At 39.2% G+C, this 21905-nt stretch overlaps 1 protein-coding gene across 2 annotated transcripts in view; it reads left to right on the top strand.

The window, feature by feature from the left end:
• The window catches only part of tpst1 (tyrosylprotein sulfotransferase 1), a 42831-nt gene that overhangs the window by 10905 nt on the left and 10021 nt on the right, over positions 1 to 21905 (top strand). For both annotated transcript variants that reach the window (XM_046388429.1, XM_046388430.1), the window contains exons 2-3: positions 3604 to 4639; positions 15928 to 16126. In XM_046388429.1, the coding sequence (XP_046244385.1) occupies positions 3783 to 4639; positions 15928 to 16126 (1056 nt within the window). In that variant the 5' untranslated portion in view covers positions 3604 to 3782. The remainder of the gene's footprint in view (positions 1 to 3603; positions 4640 to 15927; positions 16127 to 21905) is intronic.

Genomic DNA, 21905 nt, shown 5'->3' on the forward strand with positions numbered 1-21905 from the left:
ACGCTGGTTATAGTTTTTTATACCATTGAATTCATCCAGTAAAAATGCTCTAGTAATAATCAGGCACATTTCCTTAAGATTTTTAATGCGTTGACTGCTGTTGTTTTCAGTGAATGTTATTTGTTAGCAGTGGCACTTGGGGGTCAACATTGGCCCACTTTTGGTGTTAGAATAGATGGATTAGATTTATAATTTACTTCCTTGTTGTGAAGATTTTATTGTACTTACAGTAGCATAATGACTTCTTGTCACCTGAGGTCGCATTATCTTGACTTCACCTGTTATTTTTAGTAGTTAAAAAAACTATTTATTTTCGCCCAGGTTCCTGTTGGCTTGGAACCCACCAGGCCTGCACAATTGAAGGGGAAACATTACATTAGTCTTTTGCATTAATACATAAAGCACTAGCTACTGATGAAAACTATATATATATATGTATGTTATAACATTCACAACCTGTGGCTACAACCAGAAAATGACATTGAATGGATAATATATGAAATGGTGATTGTGTCTTACAATTTGCCTTATTATTCACAAACTGCTTGCTCAAACTACTCTAAGCTGGTGAAGAAATTGATTTACAATCTAAGTAATTGAATTACATTCTAAGTTATTTTGTTGGAATGATTAAGACAGCTGAATCGTGCTGGCATAGCACAGCCTACTGAATAACATTTAGATGATGTAATTTTCATGTCGGCTAGCCATAAAAGAAATGATGATGGCTGCAGTAGCTTTGTGATATTTGAGAAATCTGCTTCTTGAATTTCTGTGGCACCATCCAAACCAGCACTGTCTAATTGGCTACCAGTGACTAATTTTGGGAATTATTCAGCAATGTCCACCTCATCTCTATTTTTCATTCTCATATCCAGTCTTCAAGTTTGTGTTTTAGCCAGTGTGTGGTTTTGTCAGGGCTGGGCACAGATGGAAATTGTTGATTTGTGCCTTCGTCAGCAGTTGACGTTGCCTGCCAAACATGTACTCTGTAAAGCATTTTTAAACATAGCTGTATGTGAAGACCATGTATCTTTAGACTCCCGTACTTACAGGACATTTAACATTTGTGTATTTACTCGCAAGGAACAGAATCGATAATTAAAACTTAATTAATTAGAATAAAGTCTCTCAGATACCATGAAGGGGGGACTGCTGCTACACTGCTGTGCTGTGCTGAACAGTGTTCTGCCACTTACTGATATTTTACTTTACATATCTTTACTTACTGAATACTTTATTAGTCTAGTATGCATAAAATTAATGCACAATCCAGAGTACAAAAAAGTTGGTACACTGTTTCAAACATTAATGAAACAGAGTATGATAGATTGCTAATCTTTTTTGACATATACTCAATTGAAAACCACACAAAAAGAATATATGTCATGTTTTACCTCATCAGCTTCATTGATATATATTGTTATTGTGAATATGACGCCTGTAACATGTTTCAGATAAGTTGGGACCGTGGCCAACGAAAGACTGGGAAAGTGGTGGAATGTTAAGAAAACACCTGTTTGGAACATTCCACAGGTGAACAGGTTCATTGGTAACAGGTGATAATATCATGATTAATATAAATGATATTACTACATGGGCTCAAAGACACTTCATAACACTGTTGTCGGTAAACATATTTTTCTTGCAAATTATTGTATTGATTGTAATTAATTTGTATATCCTTATAATATTAATAATGATGAATGAGATACCACCACCAACAGTGGTTTACAGCTAGACTGTGATAAATGTAATGTCATGGTGGAGATGGTACAAATAGCCTTAGACATACGCAACGGCCATGCTTCATCTGCTGTGGTGCTGTTGAGAAACCTTGTCAGTATGACAGAATGGGTGACACTCTGTCACTTTGTCATTCTTCACGCTGACAGTTCTAATGAGTGGTGGAGGGTTCAGTATGCATACAAGTGATTTAGGACAAATGTTCTTTCATGGCTTTCTGTGGGAGTGAAAGAAGGCTTTCTGCATGTGTGCCCAGTTCCACAATTTTTGAAATTTACAAAACAGAACTACGCATACATACAGATTTGTAAGTGTGATGTAAATAAGAAGAACATCTGTATGGACACAGGGGTTTAGTCATAAATCTGCATAAATCTGAGTTTTATGCATCTTGCTTCAGGTCTAAGGCTAGGGCCTCAAGAACAGTGGCTTGAGTTAGTACTTCTAATATTCCTGTATTATAATCTATATTCTGGCGTTACAGAAAACTGGAGCACCCAGATGAAACAAACAAAACTGAACATTGAGGGAACTTGCAAACATCCTCAAGAATGGCCTCAGCAGTATTGTTTAAAAATTTCTATTAGAATTGTTTTCAAGCAATATATGTCACAGATCAAAATGCTCTCAGTTTGGTCTGCTGTTAGTTAGGTTAGTTAGGTCTCTACAACACATTTAAATCCACAGGAATCATGATTACTTACTTAATCTGCACCAGTGGAAAAAATGTTCTGTGTGTTGAGTTAGCAATGTGGCAATAAGGATGGTAATGTTGGTATGTCACTTGATTGTGAAGATTTGACTGTTTTCTGAGAAACAGGGCAACCATATCTCTGGAGAATGCGATGGGTGGGGTCAGTGAGTCTTGCGTAGTTGGAGATAAGTTCTGTCAGTGTGGCTGTCGCTCACATAGGGTGTTAAAGGTCGAAGGTAATAAGGCTGGAGATGACTTACCCTGTTTCCAATATTTTAAATCAAGGTGGAATTAATTGAGGTGGCGATAACCTAACAAGACACTAAGACCAGACTGAACCAGTGGTCTATAAGTGAGACATGGCTGTGTGCTTGCCTGCTGAGGCTTGCACTCTTCCTCCACTCCCCTCCTCTCCTTATCTGTGGCTGCAAGGTCTGCACAGTGAAAACCCACCAACAAATAAGCTGTACTTAGCCTGCAGCTTTTACTTCCCAACAGTAGAGGAAAAGCTGTCAGCCATCCCACTGCGATGTGTAGAATTATTGTGCAGGAAGTGTGTGTGTCTGTGTCTAGGTGCGTGTGCGCCTTGTGTGTTGTGTGCAAGTCAACATTGCCCTACCTACAGAACGTGTTGCATGCCTGACAAAATTAGAGGCTGTAGGTTGACACAGATGATGTGTGATGAGGTCCAAACTGATCTAGCAAAATGAAAAAAGAATTCTTACTTAAATGCATTGATTTGTTCTACATCCTCAGTCTTTTGTCAGCAGAGAGTTTTAGTCATTTATCATTCTGTGGGCATTGAATTCTAATTCCACTAACTCTCCATAAAACATCTGTTCGTTTAGTTTTTCTGGTGGCAAGTCATTGTCATAATTGTGTTTGAAGCAGTTCCCTGTCAACTTTGTTATTCAAGGCTCTCTGCAAATAAAATTGCACAGTAATGTCAGCCTGAGCTCCAAAGGCCTGTCAAATAAACAAGGCGTGGTGATCACTCATTCTGACAAATTTTTCCTCTGTAGATTTGTCCTCGTTCTTCCGTCACATGGTTATTTTAAAATCCGGGACATTAAATGGTACTTTTCATGAGGTGTTACCTTTGTTTGATGAATGTTGCCCTAATCAAACTAACTGTGTCTTTTGTGTTTTATCCCACAATCCAGGCCTCATGGAGCTGGGGACTCGACGCCTGCTGTGCACAAGGGAGCTTGATCCTTGCTCGGTTCCCAGCAAACGACCATAAAGGGTGGGAACCTTAATTACCCTTCAGTTCCTTTTTCCATCCCTCCCCCTAAATTGCCCCTGTGGTGATATTGTCCTCCCCCCATCTGTGGCTTGCAACATGATTGGCAAGCTGAAACAGAATTTGCTGGTGGCGTGTCTGGTTATCAGCTCGGTCACAGTCTTCTACTTGGGCCGCCATGCCATGGAATGCCACCATCGCATTGAGGAACGCAGCCAACCGGGTGGGATCCTGCCTCTTTCGGCACTAGGAGGCAGCATGCGCACCACCTTACGGACAGGCCAGAATCTCAGTACGCCTTTTGTTTATAACAAGGACATGCCACTCATTTTTATTGGCGGAGTGCCCCGCAGTGGGACCACGCTAATGCGAGCTATGCTGGACGCTCACCCTGAGGTACGATGTGGTGAAGAAACCCGCGTCATCCCACGTATCCTGGCCATGAAGCAGATGTGGAGCCGCTCCGGCCGTGAGAAGATGCGTCTGGATGAAGCTGGTGTGACGGATGAGGTGCTGGACGCCGCCATGCAGGCCTTCCTGCTGGAAATCATTGTCAAACATGGAGAGCCCGCCAATTTTCTTTGCAACAAGGACCCTTTTGCACTGAAGTCCCTTTCCTACCTGGCCAAAATATTTCCCCGTGCCAAGTTTGTACTCATGATTCGTGATGGCCGGGCTTCAGTTCACTCCATGATCTCACGGAAGGTGACCATCGCTGGCTTTGACCTAGGCAGCTACCGTGACTGCCTGACCAAGTGGAATCGGGCCATAGAGACCATGTATACTCAGTGTCTAGAGGCAGCCGACAAATGCCTACCTGTGCACTATGAACAGTTGGTCCTTCATCCTGAGAAATGGATGAGGACACTGTTGAAATTCCTTGACGTTCCTTGGAATGATGCTGTCCTCCACCATGAGGAGCTCATTGGGAAAGCTGGAGGAGTGTCCCTCTCCAAGTAAGTAATGCTGACTCCTATAACATTTCATATTACTTTTCCTTTGCCCAAACCTCAAACCCAATACCTTGTTCTATACTCATACACTGGAAGGTATATTTTGCCACAAGGTTACTGATAGGGGTGTAAATTGCCAGTTTCAACACAATATCATATTGCATCAACTCTGGATTACAATATGGTATTGTCTGATGTCACAAAAAACTGCCATGGTACGATTTCCTTTCACATTCCACCAAATGCCCATTTAACACAGTCACTTCTGGAAGAACCTGCTACCCTTCTCTTTTTAACTTTCTTTTCATAAAACAAAAACAACTCATGAATAATTTTAAGTGCAGTAAAATTTACTTTAAATCGAGTAAGTCAGTGAGGTCATTTTTCCTGAGCTTGTAACTACCCATCTTTCTCCAAAATTAAAAATAGTTCCAAACTTCTGATTTATTTCAGAGAGTTGAGTAAATATACTACTAAAGGCCTGTCTTGAAGATGTGACATGAATCTGTTTTCACTTTGCATTGATCATATTGGATTGTGGCTCATTGATTGATGTACAGATGCAAATGGATTATTATACCCCTAGCTGCCGTTGGGCTTTCAGAACAAAAGGCAGTGAATCATCACTGGCCCTATTTAATCAGAAAGATTTGGTCAAGTTTGGTTGAACTGTGTTTGTAGCCACAGAGTGAAACATAACACTCGCTGTTGTCACTGTGTGTTTGATCCCTCCAGTTTATAGCTCTGGGAAAGCCTTGTGTTGTTAAATCCAAACAGAACTGTTTAATTTCAGAGTAATTACAACGTAGGCCCTTGCAAAGTCTTTCAGGAATAGATTTTCTCTTTAAGCTGTTCCCTCAAACTGAAATAGCTCTATTGTTTTCTAGTTCTTTCTTGTTTGTTGTATCAGGGTTGAGTGCAATACCTTGTAAAATGGGGGTCAGTAGCCTCCTGTCTGTACCAGTGTATGCTTACTTCCAGCACTCTAAAGTGGTTGTTACCAGTGAGGACACACTGAATCACCATCTATCACTGTGTCATGCTGTGACTCATTTCCAGCTCTTTTTTTGTCAAAGGTTCTCTGATATTTTGGACACTTAACTCCTTTGGAATGCAGTGTCAGGAGGCTGTCTGCTATCTCTGTTATAACAAATGTATCCATGTTGATTCTGGTAATGAGCAGGACTTTCTGTGGAGGCTTTTCTAGACGATTCCTCTACAGCTACAACTAGCTCATTGGTGATGTAGTGGTGCTTAAATAAATATTTGCTGTGAAGTTGTAATTTATACCAGCCACACAAGCTCCATATGGTATACTGGGCCTGTCATATATCACATTCCCAGTGCAGTACAAATGAGCTTGGACGTGCCCTTGTCTGCTTAGCTTTAGACCACTTAGTATATGGCGGAGAGAGTGAATGGATTGGCTTTTAACCCAGAAGAGTGACATATAGGGAGCGGTGTGTCAAGTTGTATCACTTTATATCTAATCTCAGTTCCTACATGTCTTGAAAATAAACATGCACGTCTGGCTATGAAATATATCCTTCCCATGTTTTCACTAAGCCTCTAGACTTTCCATCATTACATTTCGTTTGGAAATTAAACATCCTACTGCTGCGCACAGCAAGGAACCTACTCATTAGTGCTTTAAAACACATGAGATTATGTCTGTACTACTGTACTGTAAGCAGGTTTTCCTAATGGCCCTGCCTGGTGTCAGAGTTGTTTTGGTTTCCGTGATCTGCGAGGTTGGCCTCTGGATGTCGTTGAGGAAACACTGAAGGGGTGCAACCTCATTCCTTCCCTCTGTCTGCCCCCCCTCTCCCTTCTGCTACCACCCTCTTCCTGCCACGTAGCACCAGAACACACTCCATATCCTCTGGAGACATTTGGGCCACGTTTTGTTATTGTCTGCATACGAGAACACTCCTGGTTTTTATTAAAAACTTTGCATTCATTGAGGAGTTTCTTCTCATTTCTTTCTCTCCTTTTGCTTTCACTGCATTCCTTTATGAGCTCATCTCACTTCCTCTGCAGTAAAAATTAGGGTAGATTGCTTTCCTCTGGTTGGAATTTTCTAATTGGCTACATACTTCATTTATCTTTCCTTCTGTTTTCCTTCTTTCGTTCCATGACTTTGATGTATTTGACTATGAGAAGAAACCAAAGGAGCAGCAGGGATGAGAATGTAGAGCAAGGGTCAGCAGGCAGTTCAGTGGTAGGCCACTGTTTTATGGGTGTGGTGTTGAACTATGTAATAATAATAATTCACTTGGGAAGAGCATTCATGTATAAAGCTGTTTGTTAATGGCATTTCCACAAAGACATCAATCACATATTCAACTGAAATTAATTAAGTAATTTGACAAACACAGCTTCAGTAAAGGTTGGCGTTCTTAACCCTGATGACCATGGTGGCTACATAATCACATAAACCCGCTGCTAATACCAACATCTAGACAATAAGGCACATTGAGCCATTTGATTTATTATTATTATTATTATTATTTTATTGAACTGATAATGTCTGTTAAAACATTCTGCCCAGTAATGACACAATTACCCAGGTGAGACCCAAGGCTGACTTCTTGAGTTTTTCTGTGAGGTTATTTATCAGCCTCTGGAGGCAGTTGCCATTTTTTACTTTCATGGTTCTAGATGAGGTCATGGGAGAAGAGTGAGACCAAAGAATGAGTTAGAAAAGGCAAGTGTTGCCAGATCCACCACAAATCCAGTAAAAATGTCGGGTTTAAGACCAACTGAGCTCCTTTCATTTTCTGATTTCATTCCTTTTCACCACTGTATTTGAAATCGGTTAACTCTTTCAGTCTTCATTTTCACAGCTATGTGTTCCAACAGTCAGACCATGTTTATAAATTTTTTTTTACCACGATCAGTTCCTGATAGGTTTTATAACAAATTTACCCCTACAAAAGCATCGACTTTTGAGTGAAGCTTAGAGAAACCTGCAGCTGTATCTTGAGCTTAGCCTTTGTTTTTGATGCTGTTGGTAACAGATCTCACTTTTGTCTAATCTGATCAAGTTACAGAGTTTCTCATCTGTTGTTTACCAGCCAGGAGACACAGTCATCTTCCTTTGTTTGGTAAGCGGTACATGTAAATGATTAGTATTGAATGGCTCATTGTCCTTTAAGCAATAGGTCACCTGTACTGAAGCTAGTGAGCCCACCTTCATTTAGAATGTGCTGTTGTATACTGCAGTTCTTACCTGAAGTTGTCAGCACTCATGCTTAAGATCTTGACAACAGTCTGTATATACTTTTTCATTCTTATCGCCCTTTCTAGAGATGTTCGAGCCGATTCAGTATTGGAGGCCGGTGCAGGCATTTTGGTGGATCTGTATCTGCTAACACAAAGCTGCTAACACATTTTAATGTCTTTTGTTCACTTCTGTCTGCTGTGTTGCAGCCCTGCTCACCGGCTCTGTAGTGCGAGCATTTTAATTGTACATACAAAAGTAGACAGAATGAATATAGATATGTTTGTGTGCCCTTGTGCAATTAAATTCTGACATCCTGGCTGGCAAAATACACTGATTTACTGTGCTCCCCTCTCTTCATCATTAGCAAAGGCAGCACTACTCATTGGTCTCCCCAGTTAAAATGCCATCTTTTGCTTGCAGCTGGTCATATCAGCTGTGATTAATTAACTTTCCCAGTTAAAGTTTCTTTCATATGGCAATAGATTTCAATAGAACCAGCATTTCTGGTATTTGGAGTAGATTTCATGTGAAAAGTAAGATGTGTCAAATTTGTTTTTTATTTTATTTTATTTTTTTATTATTATTTTATAACATCATATATAATATAGTGTAACAATATGAATAAATATTATTATTGTGAAACATTTAATAAAAATTTCAGATCAGATTTTGGTAGCTTTTTAGAAGTGAGTGAGGTTACTACCATTATTATTATTTATTTATTTATTTTACATGAAACAGTTTGACTTTCAGATTTAGGTTTAATCCTTATGGATGTAAGTTGTAAACATAGTGATAAACATCCTACATCTACACTGATTTTTACACTAAAGCTGTGGGAAAAACAAAATCAAAAGCTAATTTTAAGATGCTGTCAGTCATGTTGTGGTTCAAGCTGAGATACCATGGAGACTCAAGTGCTCTCCAGCCTTGCCACAACAACACTGAACTGCTACGACTCAATAGTGAGGACTCTTGGGTTTCAGAGAATTTCCACAATGTCCTTGTCTCTCATAACAATCTCGTCATCAGTAGTGTCCAGACATGGGAAACTCTTAGGGGATCATGTTTGAATAAAACAGGCAACATATACAGAACTTTTTTCTGTGCTACACCTCTGAGGCCAAAATGTACTAAATGTCTGCATAGGGAAGGGCTATAAGAGCTCTTTGGGATCCAGATGCCGATCTGTGGCCATTTAGTGCATATGACACCCCTCCACAAATTGATCCCTATCAAATATTAATGAATGTGGACCTTAACCAGAGCCCTCTGTGCTGGGCTGAGGATAGGTATGGAGACACTGCCTTGTCCTGCATGTCTACATCAAACAGTCCAATGTTAATAGGCACAACCAGGAACAGATAAAACAGTGATTTCCAGAGTAAAACAATCTTACTGGGTAAGACCACATAGATGCACCATAATGCTGAATTTCAGTTTTGTGCCATTATGGTTGTAGTGGTACACAGTTTCATATTCAGTTATGTATGTCAGTTTTGCTGCCACAGTTGATTATGTTTTCAGTACAGAAGGGAAAATTAAAAGAAATAGAAACCACAGCAAAAGGAATACTCTATAGCATTTTTGCTTTGGCACAGCCTGAATCTGCCTGAATGCTCTGGGGAGATGGACTCTCCAGCTGCTCCAGTCTGTTTTTGATCTATTCTGGTAATCAAGAAATCATGATAAACGTCAGTTGAACAGTGTCAGCATACAGTTTTCGTCCAATCCACTTGTTCCATTTTGCTGTAACTAACTGGGAAACGTTCTGTACTCCCATACAGTGGAACTGACTGACCCTCTAGCTCTTGGGTTTTGTTTGCCATCCGAATGGTAGCAATACTTCTTTGAAAATACTAGACTGTTATTAAATTATTATTAATGTACATAAAGGAGCCGTTTCTAGAGCTAAGTGTATGTAGGACACCACACTAGTCCGATAGGTGTCATCTTTGTGCTTTGGCTCACTAACAATACAGGTAGAAACTTTCACTCAGGTGTTGCTCAGATAGTTTATGGATACTTGTATGTAACATGTTGAAGAATATTTACAGAGAGCAATAAATATTTTATCAAAGAAAGAAGCAGAAGTCACATTCTGGGCTACGACTTGTTGTTAGTTTAGTTATTATTCAGAGGCTTAGCCGCTACAGTACGCATTTACAATTACCATTACATACCTAATTTGCTCTAAAATGTCATGTCTTCATAGTCAAATGTTGCTTTATATGTAATTTGCAATTTATAATGGCTTTATAGCATAGACTGTTTGTTTTTTCTTGTGTGTTTTTTTGGGATAATGTTTAACCTTATAGATTAAATTGTGCTCAATTTTGACAAAGCTGGTTGGTTCGGCTTCAAACTGGCTGTCAGTATATCAAGCCATTTTTGTGGCCTTTTTATTGTTGCTATATTTCATTCATGGTCTTGCCTTCCTCCAACCAATGAAGAGAACTTTCTAGAGCTCATGGTGACATCAGAATGCTTGTGTTGTCTGACCAGAGATATTCAGTTTACAGTGATATAATCTCAGATAAATGGCAACCCCTCATATTTAAGACGCTGGAACCAGCAACAGTTGAAAACAGTACATGCTGCAAAAGATGGTGAAAATGCTCCTTCATCGGTTAAACATGTCAAAATTAAGATGAGAGGGAATAGATGAACAGAAAATACATATACATTTTAACAAACTTGTTTTTGTGTCTTTCTTGAATGCCGTGGTGACCATTCCTGGCAAAAGCATTAAAGCTAGAACTTACTACATAGAAGTATCTCTTCTTTACGTGTGTAATAATGTAGTCTAAAAGGTTTCCACTCTGTATGCATTCTACAGTAGGTTTTATTCAGTACACAGACTACATGTCTGCTATTACAGGCTTTGGTCTAACATCATACCTCTCCCCTAAATGGGTCTTGATACAATTTGATGTTAGAGAAGGCCATACAAAAGTAGCCTTCAGGGCAGGAGAACTACCTTTTACCATCATAAACATTTTACCCCACCTCTTCTCAAGTGCTTTGGCCATAGTGCATTAAAGTCAACCCCCATGACACCTGACAGAAAATACCTCTTGCCCTCCCCAACCACCAGCACTATTCGCTCTCCACAATCCTGTGGGTTCAGGTCTCTATCTACATGAAAATCTCAATCAGTGGGCAACCAGGCCCCATGACGAGACCTTGTCTTAGCATTAACATCAATTACTTGGCCTTGATTTAGTGGAGGCTCTGCCTAGCTGAGTGACTTGCTCCATTACTTATCCCAGTACAGGGAGCCATTCTATCCCTCCTCCCTAACTCTCCATCCTATTTGGGATCTTGATGTCTCTATCTGATTCTCTCTTATCAGCCGTTGGTGATACAGAACACCACCTTGGGTAAAGGAGGCCCTGTAATGAATAATTGACAAGCTAGAGGCCATTAAGAGCATCAGCCTGAAGGGAAGTGGTCATGTGACGGGCGGAAAGGTTTTTTTGTCACATCACATTTAAAGCCTCTCGTGTGTGTGTGTATGTCACTTGTTCAGCAGTGTTGGTGCAAATGAATTTAGATTGATGATGGGAAACAAACACATAGCATATTTATTGGCAGATTGTCTCCTGCATTTCCATGTTTTACTTCTGAGGATTTGTGTTCCCTTGAGTCATACTCTGATAGAGCTCAACAAGAAATTGTCATTGTGATATGAATGAAGGTAGTTTTCCAAATGAGATGCAATTTCAGTTATAAGCAGAGGATGCTTTTTCTTGAAAATAATAAAATGATTAATTGTCAAAATTAGGTTTTGTGCATTGGCTAATTGATGAATCATTTTATCTCTTAAGTTTTTACTAGAATGCAGTTAGTTAAGACTGCATTTTAAATTTGTAATGGTGGTGTTCATAAGAAGTTCATATAAGGTACATTTTGGCCTACAGTATATGATCATCCAGCATTTGGTGTCAGGATGTTCCACTGGTTGGCTAGGTTGATGCTGCTTTGTCAGTTTAGCTGGTGAGCTTTTACTCATCAATCCTGCTGACCTGTGAGTACCATTTTGAATGTATTACTATAAGCCAGAGTTGTCACAGCTTAGCGTCAGTAGTTGTATTTGTATTAATGTATCTTGAAGTATTGCATGAGAAAAGTTTTTGCTCTTGCTTGAGGTGTTTTTTTTTTTTTTTGAAGAATGAGTTAATGAGCTTAACGGGAGATGGAAGCACTTTTTCAGGGTAAGTTCTGATGTAGCGAGCAGTTAACTCGCATGACTGATTAGCTGTTTCTGCTCTGTGAGAAGATGAAGAAGCTGTGTCAGTTGTCTTCTTCATGGATATTCCCATAAAGTTTCCATTCCGTGATGTATTTCCACATGCCCTCATTTTTAATATATTTTAACCCAGCCTCCTCAAAGGTCTCCCTTCCCCTAAGTTGTGAAACACGGCCATAGAAAATGCAATCCCTGCAACTTCTAACAGCTTTTGTTAAAAAGAAAGCTCATATGTTTATGTATGACAAAAATTTGTGTGTGCGTGTGCATATGTGCGTGCATGTGTGTGTTGGTATATAGAGGAGATCCTTCTTTCTTTTGTCAATAAGATTGCCTGTATCTAACATGACGGTGAAGCTGAGCTGCGTTCACTATACTCTGTCTTTGTCTTTATCAGTTTATGTTCCACGTCAACACTTAGTAGCCTCTGGGGCCTTGATGGAGTTGCCTAAAGTGATTCCCTGCCCATTTGTTGCAGAGTGGATATTTGGATCATGGCCCGTCTCTCAGAAACCATCTCCACCATTCTCCTGAGATGACAAAACCAGCTCACTCTATTAATCATGCAGGAGACTATACCCGTACAGTGTAAAGATTCAATTGCAAAGTAAATGGATTAGAGGGAAGTGAATTGCCATATTGAGGTACAGAGTCTGACAAGAAACATAGGGATGGAGAAGTTGGACTCTAGATGGTAAATAGACATGTAGGGGAAGAGAGCGTGACCTGAAAATCAGCAACGGACAGGGGCATCAAAAGAAGTGGCTTTCAGGGATTTTGGTTTCAGTACACCAGAGGGGGCTTTTATTTCAAGAAGGAAATGTTCTTCAGCCAATTTTAAAATTCCAATCTTACATTTTGTTTAAGTAAAAAATTTGAGGAAATGTCTGGCACCATACTTCGCTGTTTTAAGTTCAGTTTTTGATGTTAATTTCTTTTAGTTGTGTAGCTGTTGTATAACTGAGTACCGGTAAATGTAAATTTTCAGTCTTGATGCTTGATGCTTTTGTCAATTTATTTGGATTAAAAAAAACTAACTCCTACTGCATACTAACCCACAAGAAAGAGTAGATTACATTTCTTTATTGGTTTACTTCAGGTTATACATCAGTGTACCTTAAGTTGTATATTCGAATGTGTCACAATTATTTTCTTAAAAAATCACTTGGATAATAGAAGAAGTGTGTAAGGTGACCAGTACAGTAGTAATGTATGCAAGTACTCCACTATCTGATTCAGTTTCTGTACTCAAAATGGGCTGATCAGAAGTTGGTTATTTTATGCCCAAAATTGGGATGATCAAAAGTTGCTGGATTTGTAAGGTGACTATTTACAGCTTCAGAATTTCATATCGATGTTTTTGATCACAAGAGAGCTACTGTATTTAGTTTCAGTAAACTTGAATGAATAAGTACACACACATTGACACATTTTATTCAGATGATACTCGTATTTATTAAAAGGATGTTATCTGTACTGAGTACATGTTTCAGTCATGTGCTCACTCAACCCTATCAGATGGGTTAGGAACCCCAGATCTGCACCAGGTTAAATGGAAGCCACATTGACCTGTTTAGCAATAATCCAATTCACTGTGCCACTTTCACTGGTTTCATATTATGGTATACGCTTAGGCACAAGTGCCTAAAAATACAAATTCTGACTAGAATATTACAGGGTTCCTTATAAGTTTAAGACTGTAAAACTTTCTTAATCTTTAACATGCGCTGTACCTCACAAAGAGAATACAGTATGTTTATTCTATATAATTTGCCACAGATGTACTCCAGTTAAGTCTACCTGTGGAAAAATGATCTGAATATTCACAAAGTGGCTATACATTTGGGATTACAGCTGAAACAGCAAATTGACAAGAAACTAATCTAATCTATCTAATGTGAACACTTTTTTTTTATTTTGAAGCTATCACTTTGTAACTTGTGAATTTATGATATATTTCTCACTCTTCACCTGTGAGATAAAATGATGATGATTGGCTGATTAATTGATAATGAAAATAAGAATTAGTTACAGGCATCTTGTTGATCCTCTTTTGTGTTCTTAAAACCTTGTTTACGTGCAAACACAGCATCTTGTGACGCACTAGCTGAAAAATTTCACGCAAATGTCTAATAGGATAAAATGATGAAATGGTGACATTTTCTGTCCCAAAGGTCAACTTCACTGTGACGTCTTAACGTTTTCTGTGCCGCCAGCTTGAACAAGTGTGTGAAGCCTCCATGTTTTAGAAACTGTTGCTTCTTTGGAGCAACGTCCACCTCTGAAGCTTTGTAGTCCATCACAAGCTTGTTAGTTTGATAATACTGAGCTTCACGTGATTGTTGTTGCACCATGTGAACAGACAGAGATGTAAACTGCAACTTAACTGGTGCATGAAGGCATTCAACTGCAAGACCATAAGTTCCCATAGTTCCCTTTAAACCCATAGTTTATGGGTTTAATGTGTTCAGCAACCTTTTGTCTCTCCATAGTCCATTCTGAAAAACTGAGAATCTATTTCAGAAGTCGAAATGAAGCTCTGTCTCACCCAGTCTGTCTCTAATACAACACGGGAGGAAGGTATTTGTCAGCCAGGTCCATGTAAGTTGCAAACATTTACTGCACTAATGTAGTGAACTAATAGGTGGCTGTCAGCGTACCCCTTGGTTTGTTAGGTTTAAAGAGTGCTGTGATTTATATCATAGTAGATCTGACATTAGATGGTCAATGGTGGTAAACTTTACATTACAGAAAACAAAAGCTGCAGACCAGCAGCTCCAACCCACTTGCTTTTTAAATATTTAATTGCAGACAATTAATAATTTACCAAGAAGCCTGAATTCCTGTAAAAACTAACACTTGAGGTTGATGTTATGAAGAAAGCAGAGTGTGGAGCATCGTAGACATTGCCTGTGGCAGGTTATTTCTGTGCTGATTGTGTAGTGTTGTCTGGAGACTTGATGACCTTGCACAGCTTTTAACAGTATTTACCCTTTGACATAGGCTGTGAGATTAAGCTGAATAACTGAGCTCAAGGAAACTGAGAGACTGATCATTGATGTTCAGTCATATGATGCTTGCTGATGGATGAATGATGTGATACAGTGAGAGGTCACTTGTTCAGTAATGACCTGCTGAGAGTGGGAGACCAGAAGGCCGTTTTTAGTAGTGTCGCATGGTCCAATTACAGGCAGAATAATATATGCTTACAGTGAACAGTATGGAGAGATGATCTGTTGTTAACTGTAAACAGTGTTAAATGTTTGTTAATTATTTCACTTGGTTGCAAAAGGCTCAAAGGGAACTGTTTGTGCATTAGGGAGGATTGCTAATTACGCAAAATTCATAAACATGGAGTGAGTCAGTAACTTTCAACATGTCCCAGGAATAATTTTAAAAGTGCAACTGCTTAATTGTCGTGATGACCCGTGATGCGAGGCCCCGGTTTGTTCTGTGGTTATTATAGCCTGGCTGCAGTGTAGTTCACTCTCTTCTTCGACTTTGAGCTGCTGAGACTGCAGCACATCGCTTCTATTCATGCAGCCACAGTCTGATTTGGTTATGTCTCTTCAGTTAAAACTTCAGCTTTGTTTTGCACCTTACAACATCTGAAAGTAATACATTTTACCAAGACTTTGTGACGTACATTAACAAGTACAGTATTCAGAAAAGATGCAACCATTTGGTGGTGACGTGACCCATGTGGGATTAAAACCTGCCATCTTAGGTATCTGCTTCTGCAACAAAGAAAAACCTGAAACTTATCTTTGTACTACAGATCCCAGCTGAAACAAGCTCTTTCTTTTGTGTTAGGGTGGAGAGGTCCACAGACCAGGTAATCAAGCCTGTCAATGTGGAGGCCTTGTCCAAATGGGTGGGGAAGATTCCTGCTGACGTGGTAAGGGACATGGCCGTCATCGCCCCCATGCTGTCCAGACTGGGCTACGACCCCCATGCCAACCCTCCCAACTACGGCCGGCCTGACCCCAAAGTGCTGGACAACACCAGGAGGGTGAGTACCAATTAGTACATGAATACTCTATTTACAATGTTTTTCTCATGTGTGTGAGGGAATTCTTAAGCACTAAAACTTTAAATGATTTATCCTGATAGCAGTTGAAAGGAATTTCAAAGGAATAATTTATCATTTTGAGAAACACATGTATTTGTTTTCTTAATGGGAGTTGGATCAAAAGATTGATATCATTCACATTTAGTCACATTCACATTTGATTATGAAGTTCCAGTCAGCAGGTAGCTTAGCATAAAGACAGAGACTGCTGTTGAAGTCCAGTGCATAACCCTCTAGAAAACCACAACTTCTCATTTCATCACTTCGGTTTTTGTACTGAATCCATTTTTACTTGCCCCTACAACAAATTGTTTTATTTATTATTATCTTGCTCTCAAATTTGAGACAAACCGCGCAACCTCCTTTTGTCAGAACAATTAAATTGTTCACTTATGCTTCACCTCATAAATGTCTTTACCTGCCACAGTTTTCTGACGTTCCTCCTCGGTACCGTGCAAAAGTCTTAACAGTCATGAAAAGTAATCGAGATGGCTCACTCTTAGAGACTTCCATCATCAGCTCCAGAAAACAAAAAACAGTGTGTTTGATTCTTTTTTTTTTTTTTTGCTACCCGCCTGGTTGAGCAAGTGATTTGCTAGATTTACTAGCCTGTTGTGGTGTTTTATTTGCCCTGGGCAAAGCGTCAGTCCTTATTTTAGGGCCTCTGATTTCCTAATGTAGTGAGCTCTGCTAACTGGATGCTCTTTATAGCTTCATGTTTAGTGCACAGATATGAGAGTGTTACGGATCTATCAGCTATTCCTTTGAAGAAGTCATACTGCTGTTACACTAAATTGGTACATATTCACTCCAGATAACATATACTGATTATCCATTTTCCATAGAGAATGCATGCAAATAATGGCGCTTCCCTGGCTCAACACGTTCAGCATCACCACAGCTACATACAGATAGGTTGAAATGAAAGGCACTTTCAGGGATTGCTAAAACTATAATTAAAACTTGCGTCACTGATTTGAATGTCACTTCAGCAATGACACAATGCAACTTTAAACTTTATCTGACTTTTGCATAATAATGTCCCACAGGAAGAGTCTCATCAAACCATCATTCTAGAGAGGCACTCCATCAATTGTACATGTACCACTCAACCTGTGAAAAGAGTTGCATAATATCTTTTGTGACTCACCCTGATGATTTCCTAGTGATGTTAGGTTTATTACAGAAGGTCTGTTTTAAACATGATTGTGCACTTTAAAAGACTTTGGCGGTCCAGTTTAGAGACGCTATCAAGTTGAATGATGAAGAAAATGAAAATAGAAGATCGAAATGTAGAATATTTCTTTAGCTTGATTGTTACTTGGGATTAAACATCAGGATATCTTTGCCTGTTACACATACATTTGACCATTCCTTTTCCAATGTCTTGCTTAAAGGAAATTTGACCTGTGGGCAGGAGGAAGATACAGAGGTTGAATCACCACCCTAACGATTAGCTGATCTGTTCTTATCTTTACATTAAGTTTGTAAGTGTGTGCGTGGATGAGTACAGTCTTTTTTGCTCCTGCAGTGATGTCCTTGCCAGATGTCATACCGTTCTCATATCTTGGGAAGGCATTTGCTATTTTTGGAGCAGAATATGTTTTATTAAATTGTCTTCCTCGAGCTGAGCTATCAGGTGACATGCTCTGCAGCTCCTCTCTTTGGGTTGTGTAGTGTATGTCTGAGCTTAGGGACGTGATTGTCTGTTTTATTTTTATCTCTCAACGTCTGCGCAGGCAAAGTTTCAATGTCCTCCTGGGGACCCATTTTCTCAAGGTGTTGAATTGGGCAATAAAAGAGATGCTAACATCAGTGAGTCGTGATAGCACGTATATTGTGAGACACTGGTGAATTTTTGTAAGTCATCAAGAGTGCTGTGAAGAAGATGACCTCACACTGTGCGCTGTCCCTGTAGACACGAGCTTACGATAGAGGAAAAGAGTGGCTGTACTTTCCATTAGTTTGCATTTCTCTCCGGTGATGACTGGATAGTAAATTTTTAGCTGTCCACTGCTGGTAGACTGAAACAGTGCAGTGTTGTAGTATCCTTTGACATGAAAACAAGTTTGAAAAATAGTGAAATGTTGTGTTGTTGAAGTGTTGTTTATAGTTGCATTAGCAGTTTAGTGATGATGTGAATGAACAATGTCTGTCCATTGACTTTTAGTGTGCTTTCCAAGTTCGACCTCTCCCATTTGGAACTGCTGTCCAAACATTCCTAAAAGATTTGTTGCTTCCAAGCACAAAGCTTGGAACTTTTTCCAGGTATCTGAGAATTTTCCTAAAACATTTTGTCTGCTCAGCCATAATGCCTGTTATTATACTTACATAAAGGTTTACCTTGAAATTAAGCTGCGGTGTGTCTGTGTGACACAAATTGCTACTCAATTGAAATCTCACCACATTGTAAGGCCAAAAGTAAGTGAACATGATTTGTAATAGTATTCAGTTATTTTCATAAACACCCATAATTATTAATTATAATTTTGACACAGCTTGGGTGTAATATTTAGGTGTCCACATACTTTTGACCCAGTTATGTAAAATGCTTAACACTGAAACAATGTCAGCATCAACCTTTCAATTTCAATTTTCAATTTTTTTATATAGCACCTATACAATCAAAATTGTCTCTAGATGCTTTGCAGAGACCCAGAGCAAGCAGACAGTGGCAAGGAAAAACTCCCTTTTAACAGGAAGAAACCTTGAGCATACATGCAATTAACATCATAAATTACAAAGGACAAACATGACAGGTTGTTATAATTGGAATTCTAAAGATTATGTATTGTATGTATTTGTTTCTTAGCTGATATGTTGTTTAAGTTAGTTATAATAGCACTACATAGAAGAGCAACATGGGCACATGTTGACTGTAGACATTGGGTTTGTCAGAGGGCTGGATGCAGTTCAGCATGTACATCTGGATGGAGAGAGACCTGCAGAGGGATACAGAGGGAGAGACACAAAACCCCGAGGGGAACTGGACCAACAGTTAGTGAGATAAAATAATGAATTACCTTGCTTACCATATATCAGTCAGCACAAACCCATAGCGTGAGGAATAAAAAGTGCTATTGAGCTAATAAGTTGGTCTGTGTGTCAAACCTGACATTCCTCTGTCTTCACTGAATGGCATCAGTGTCAAGTTTTCTCACTGGAAGTGTCTGTGCTCTATTTGTGTTTAGTTTTGTGTTCCTGTGTGACACACAGGATGTGATTTGTCATGTAGTAGTGATGTTACAGCAAAGCATCAAAACTATTTCCTGCCATTTCCCATTCCAACAGGAAGTGTCTCCCTGGTAACAAAAGCAGTGATTTGTACTGTACACCAGCACAAATATAGAACAGCCAAGGGGCAAGCATCTACACAAACCTGTGTGAAGCCTAAATAATCAGGGCACTCTGTTACTGAGTTCTGGTGTGTATATGAAGTTTTAGAGTATTTTGTAATGTAATTTATAATGTGAGTTTTGACTGTGTGATACTGGATGTTGCTCAATGGGCTATGTGGTTTGATTTTCTCTTTGTGGAAAAGTTGAGAGACAAGCCAATAGTGCATGGTGGGTTTGTCTTTAACCCAGTTCAGTGTATTAGCCAATATACTTTTCTAAAGTGTTTGGATTGCTTTTCCATTTGTTTGAGGGGAACCGAAAAGGGGGCACAAGGACACAACGAAAGAATGAATTTGGTGCGATTCATCACGTTGTCGGGACTGTTATGACTCAAATGGAAAACATTTGCAGTGTGCGATCTGAAAGGGAAAGTGAACTTTTTTTCCCCCCTTTTTCATTTGGGTGCTTGTGAAAAAAATGTGTCTGACCACAAACAGAGGTGGAAACTACAGGCAAGGTGGTAGAGTTGCAAAAACCTCTTAGCTTGCTCTCTATACTCTCTATACTCTATACTATAACTAGCTTTGTTAAGGCAAATGTAGGGGAGTGTACTGTTAATGCTGTCTACAGTGTCATCAGGACTCAATTATATTGTATTTATTATCATATTTGATACAAAGATCAATATTTATTGCAGCATACGTCTTCATAAAATCCCATTTCAGATGTATTTCGTGATATGATTTTTGGGTGCAGTTTCTCACAAACTGATGCATATTTATGCCTCTTTGAGTTTGTGACCATTTTCTAAATACCCTGCGACACCTTTGGAAAAACAGATGGAAATATGTTCCCTTTGGTAAAAGTTGGATTGTTGTATGTTGAATAGTGAAAAACAATGATCATCTGTCATTCTGAGGTACAAAGATGAAAACCTTATGCTTGCCATTGATGTTTTTTTATAACTAAAATTGCGTCATCCAAAAGAGATTTACTTCATAAGTGAAGTCTTTAGTGGATTTGCAAGCCTACTTCAGTGTTGACAAGGTTCAGACCTCTACAGAAGAATCAGAGAAATTGGCAAGCTGTGTTCTAGCAAGATGGGAAAAGATGTTCTTACTGGTTAGACTAAATAGTCTGACAGTTTCTTGGCCTGTTTGCCTTCAGGTCCAGAATCACACAAGATGGATTTTTCTCATTCAGCACAGAGATAGGTTGTGTTTCACCCAGCTCAGCAGAAAGCCAGCTGAACTGGCTGAAACATATTTTTCTCACAACTCCAAAGCTGTTTTACATTAACATGCTCACACATATATGCAATAGTTACCTGGATTGTGTACTGTTACAGAAGAGTAATGCCATTTCCAACACTTACACTATGTAGACAGTATTGGGACACTTCATTATTACCACATGGAGTTTGATGACATTACATTCTCAATACATCCAGCCAGTACAGTACAGCGTTGTAGCTAAGACAGCTTCCACTCTTCTGGGAAGGCTTTCTACAAGAAAGGAATTTTTGTCCATTCATGCAGTACAGCATTTGTGAGGTCAGACACTGATGTTGGACTAAAAGGCCTGCCTGGCTATATTCGTTCCAGTTCTTCCCAAAGGTGCTGGATGAGGTATGCATATCTCAACAGAGATGATAATTACTACTATCATCATTATTGTTGCTAACACTGTCATTGTCAATCCAACACTCTGTTGTTAGCGCTGGTGTTATGCATCTCTGTCTGCAAGGTGTCATGAGGCAACTTTCGTCGTGATTTAGTGCTATATAAATAAATTGAATTGAACTTCAATAGAATTCTTTTTTTACTACTTAGTTTTTAGATTTACGAGGCTTTTGTGGAGCCCTGATACAACATTTCTTTCTGGCAGAAAAGCGTGGCATGGTAGATGCTCATTTATTATAAATCATCATTTGATTAGAAAGACATGACATTTCAGTGCAAATGTCAGCACAATTTCAATGTGTACTGTAGCGGTTCAAGTGTAACTTAAAGCCGCTGACGGCCTCCATAGACAGGCTAATAAGTACATGCTCACCATAGCACTGCTTAGCAATGTCTATCGACACGATAGAGTTCTACCTCCACTACTCATCTTTGATGAAATATTTATTACTCATCATTACTGTTCGTAAATTGTTACATGCAAGAATCCATAACCACCATCTGTAAATCTTTTCTACAGCCAAACATTTTACCAATGCACCGTCCACCTAGCGTAGCGCTGACAAAAAATTTTTTTGCTCCTCCGTCCATATCCTCCGTACATATGCTCCCTGCTCATTGGAAACACTGAAAAGAAGACACTCAGATCAGGATGCTATATAGAAACATTGCCTAAAGCATCTGGCCCCATGACTTTTG

This window comes from Scatophagus argus, chromosome 5 (genome assembly GCF_020382885.2).
Source record: "Scatophagus argus isolate fScaArg1 chromosome 5, fScaArg1.pri, whole genome shotgun sequence".
Classification (NCBI taxonomy): Eukaryota; Metazoa; Chordata; class Actinopteri; family Scatophagidae; genus Scatophagus; species Scatophagus argus.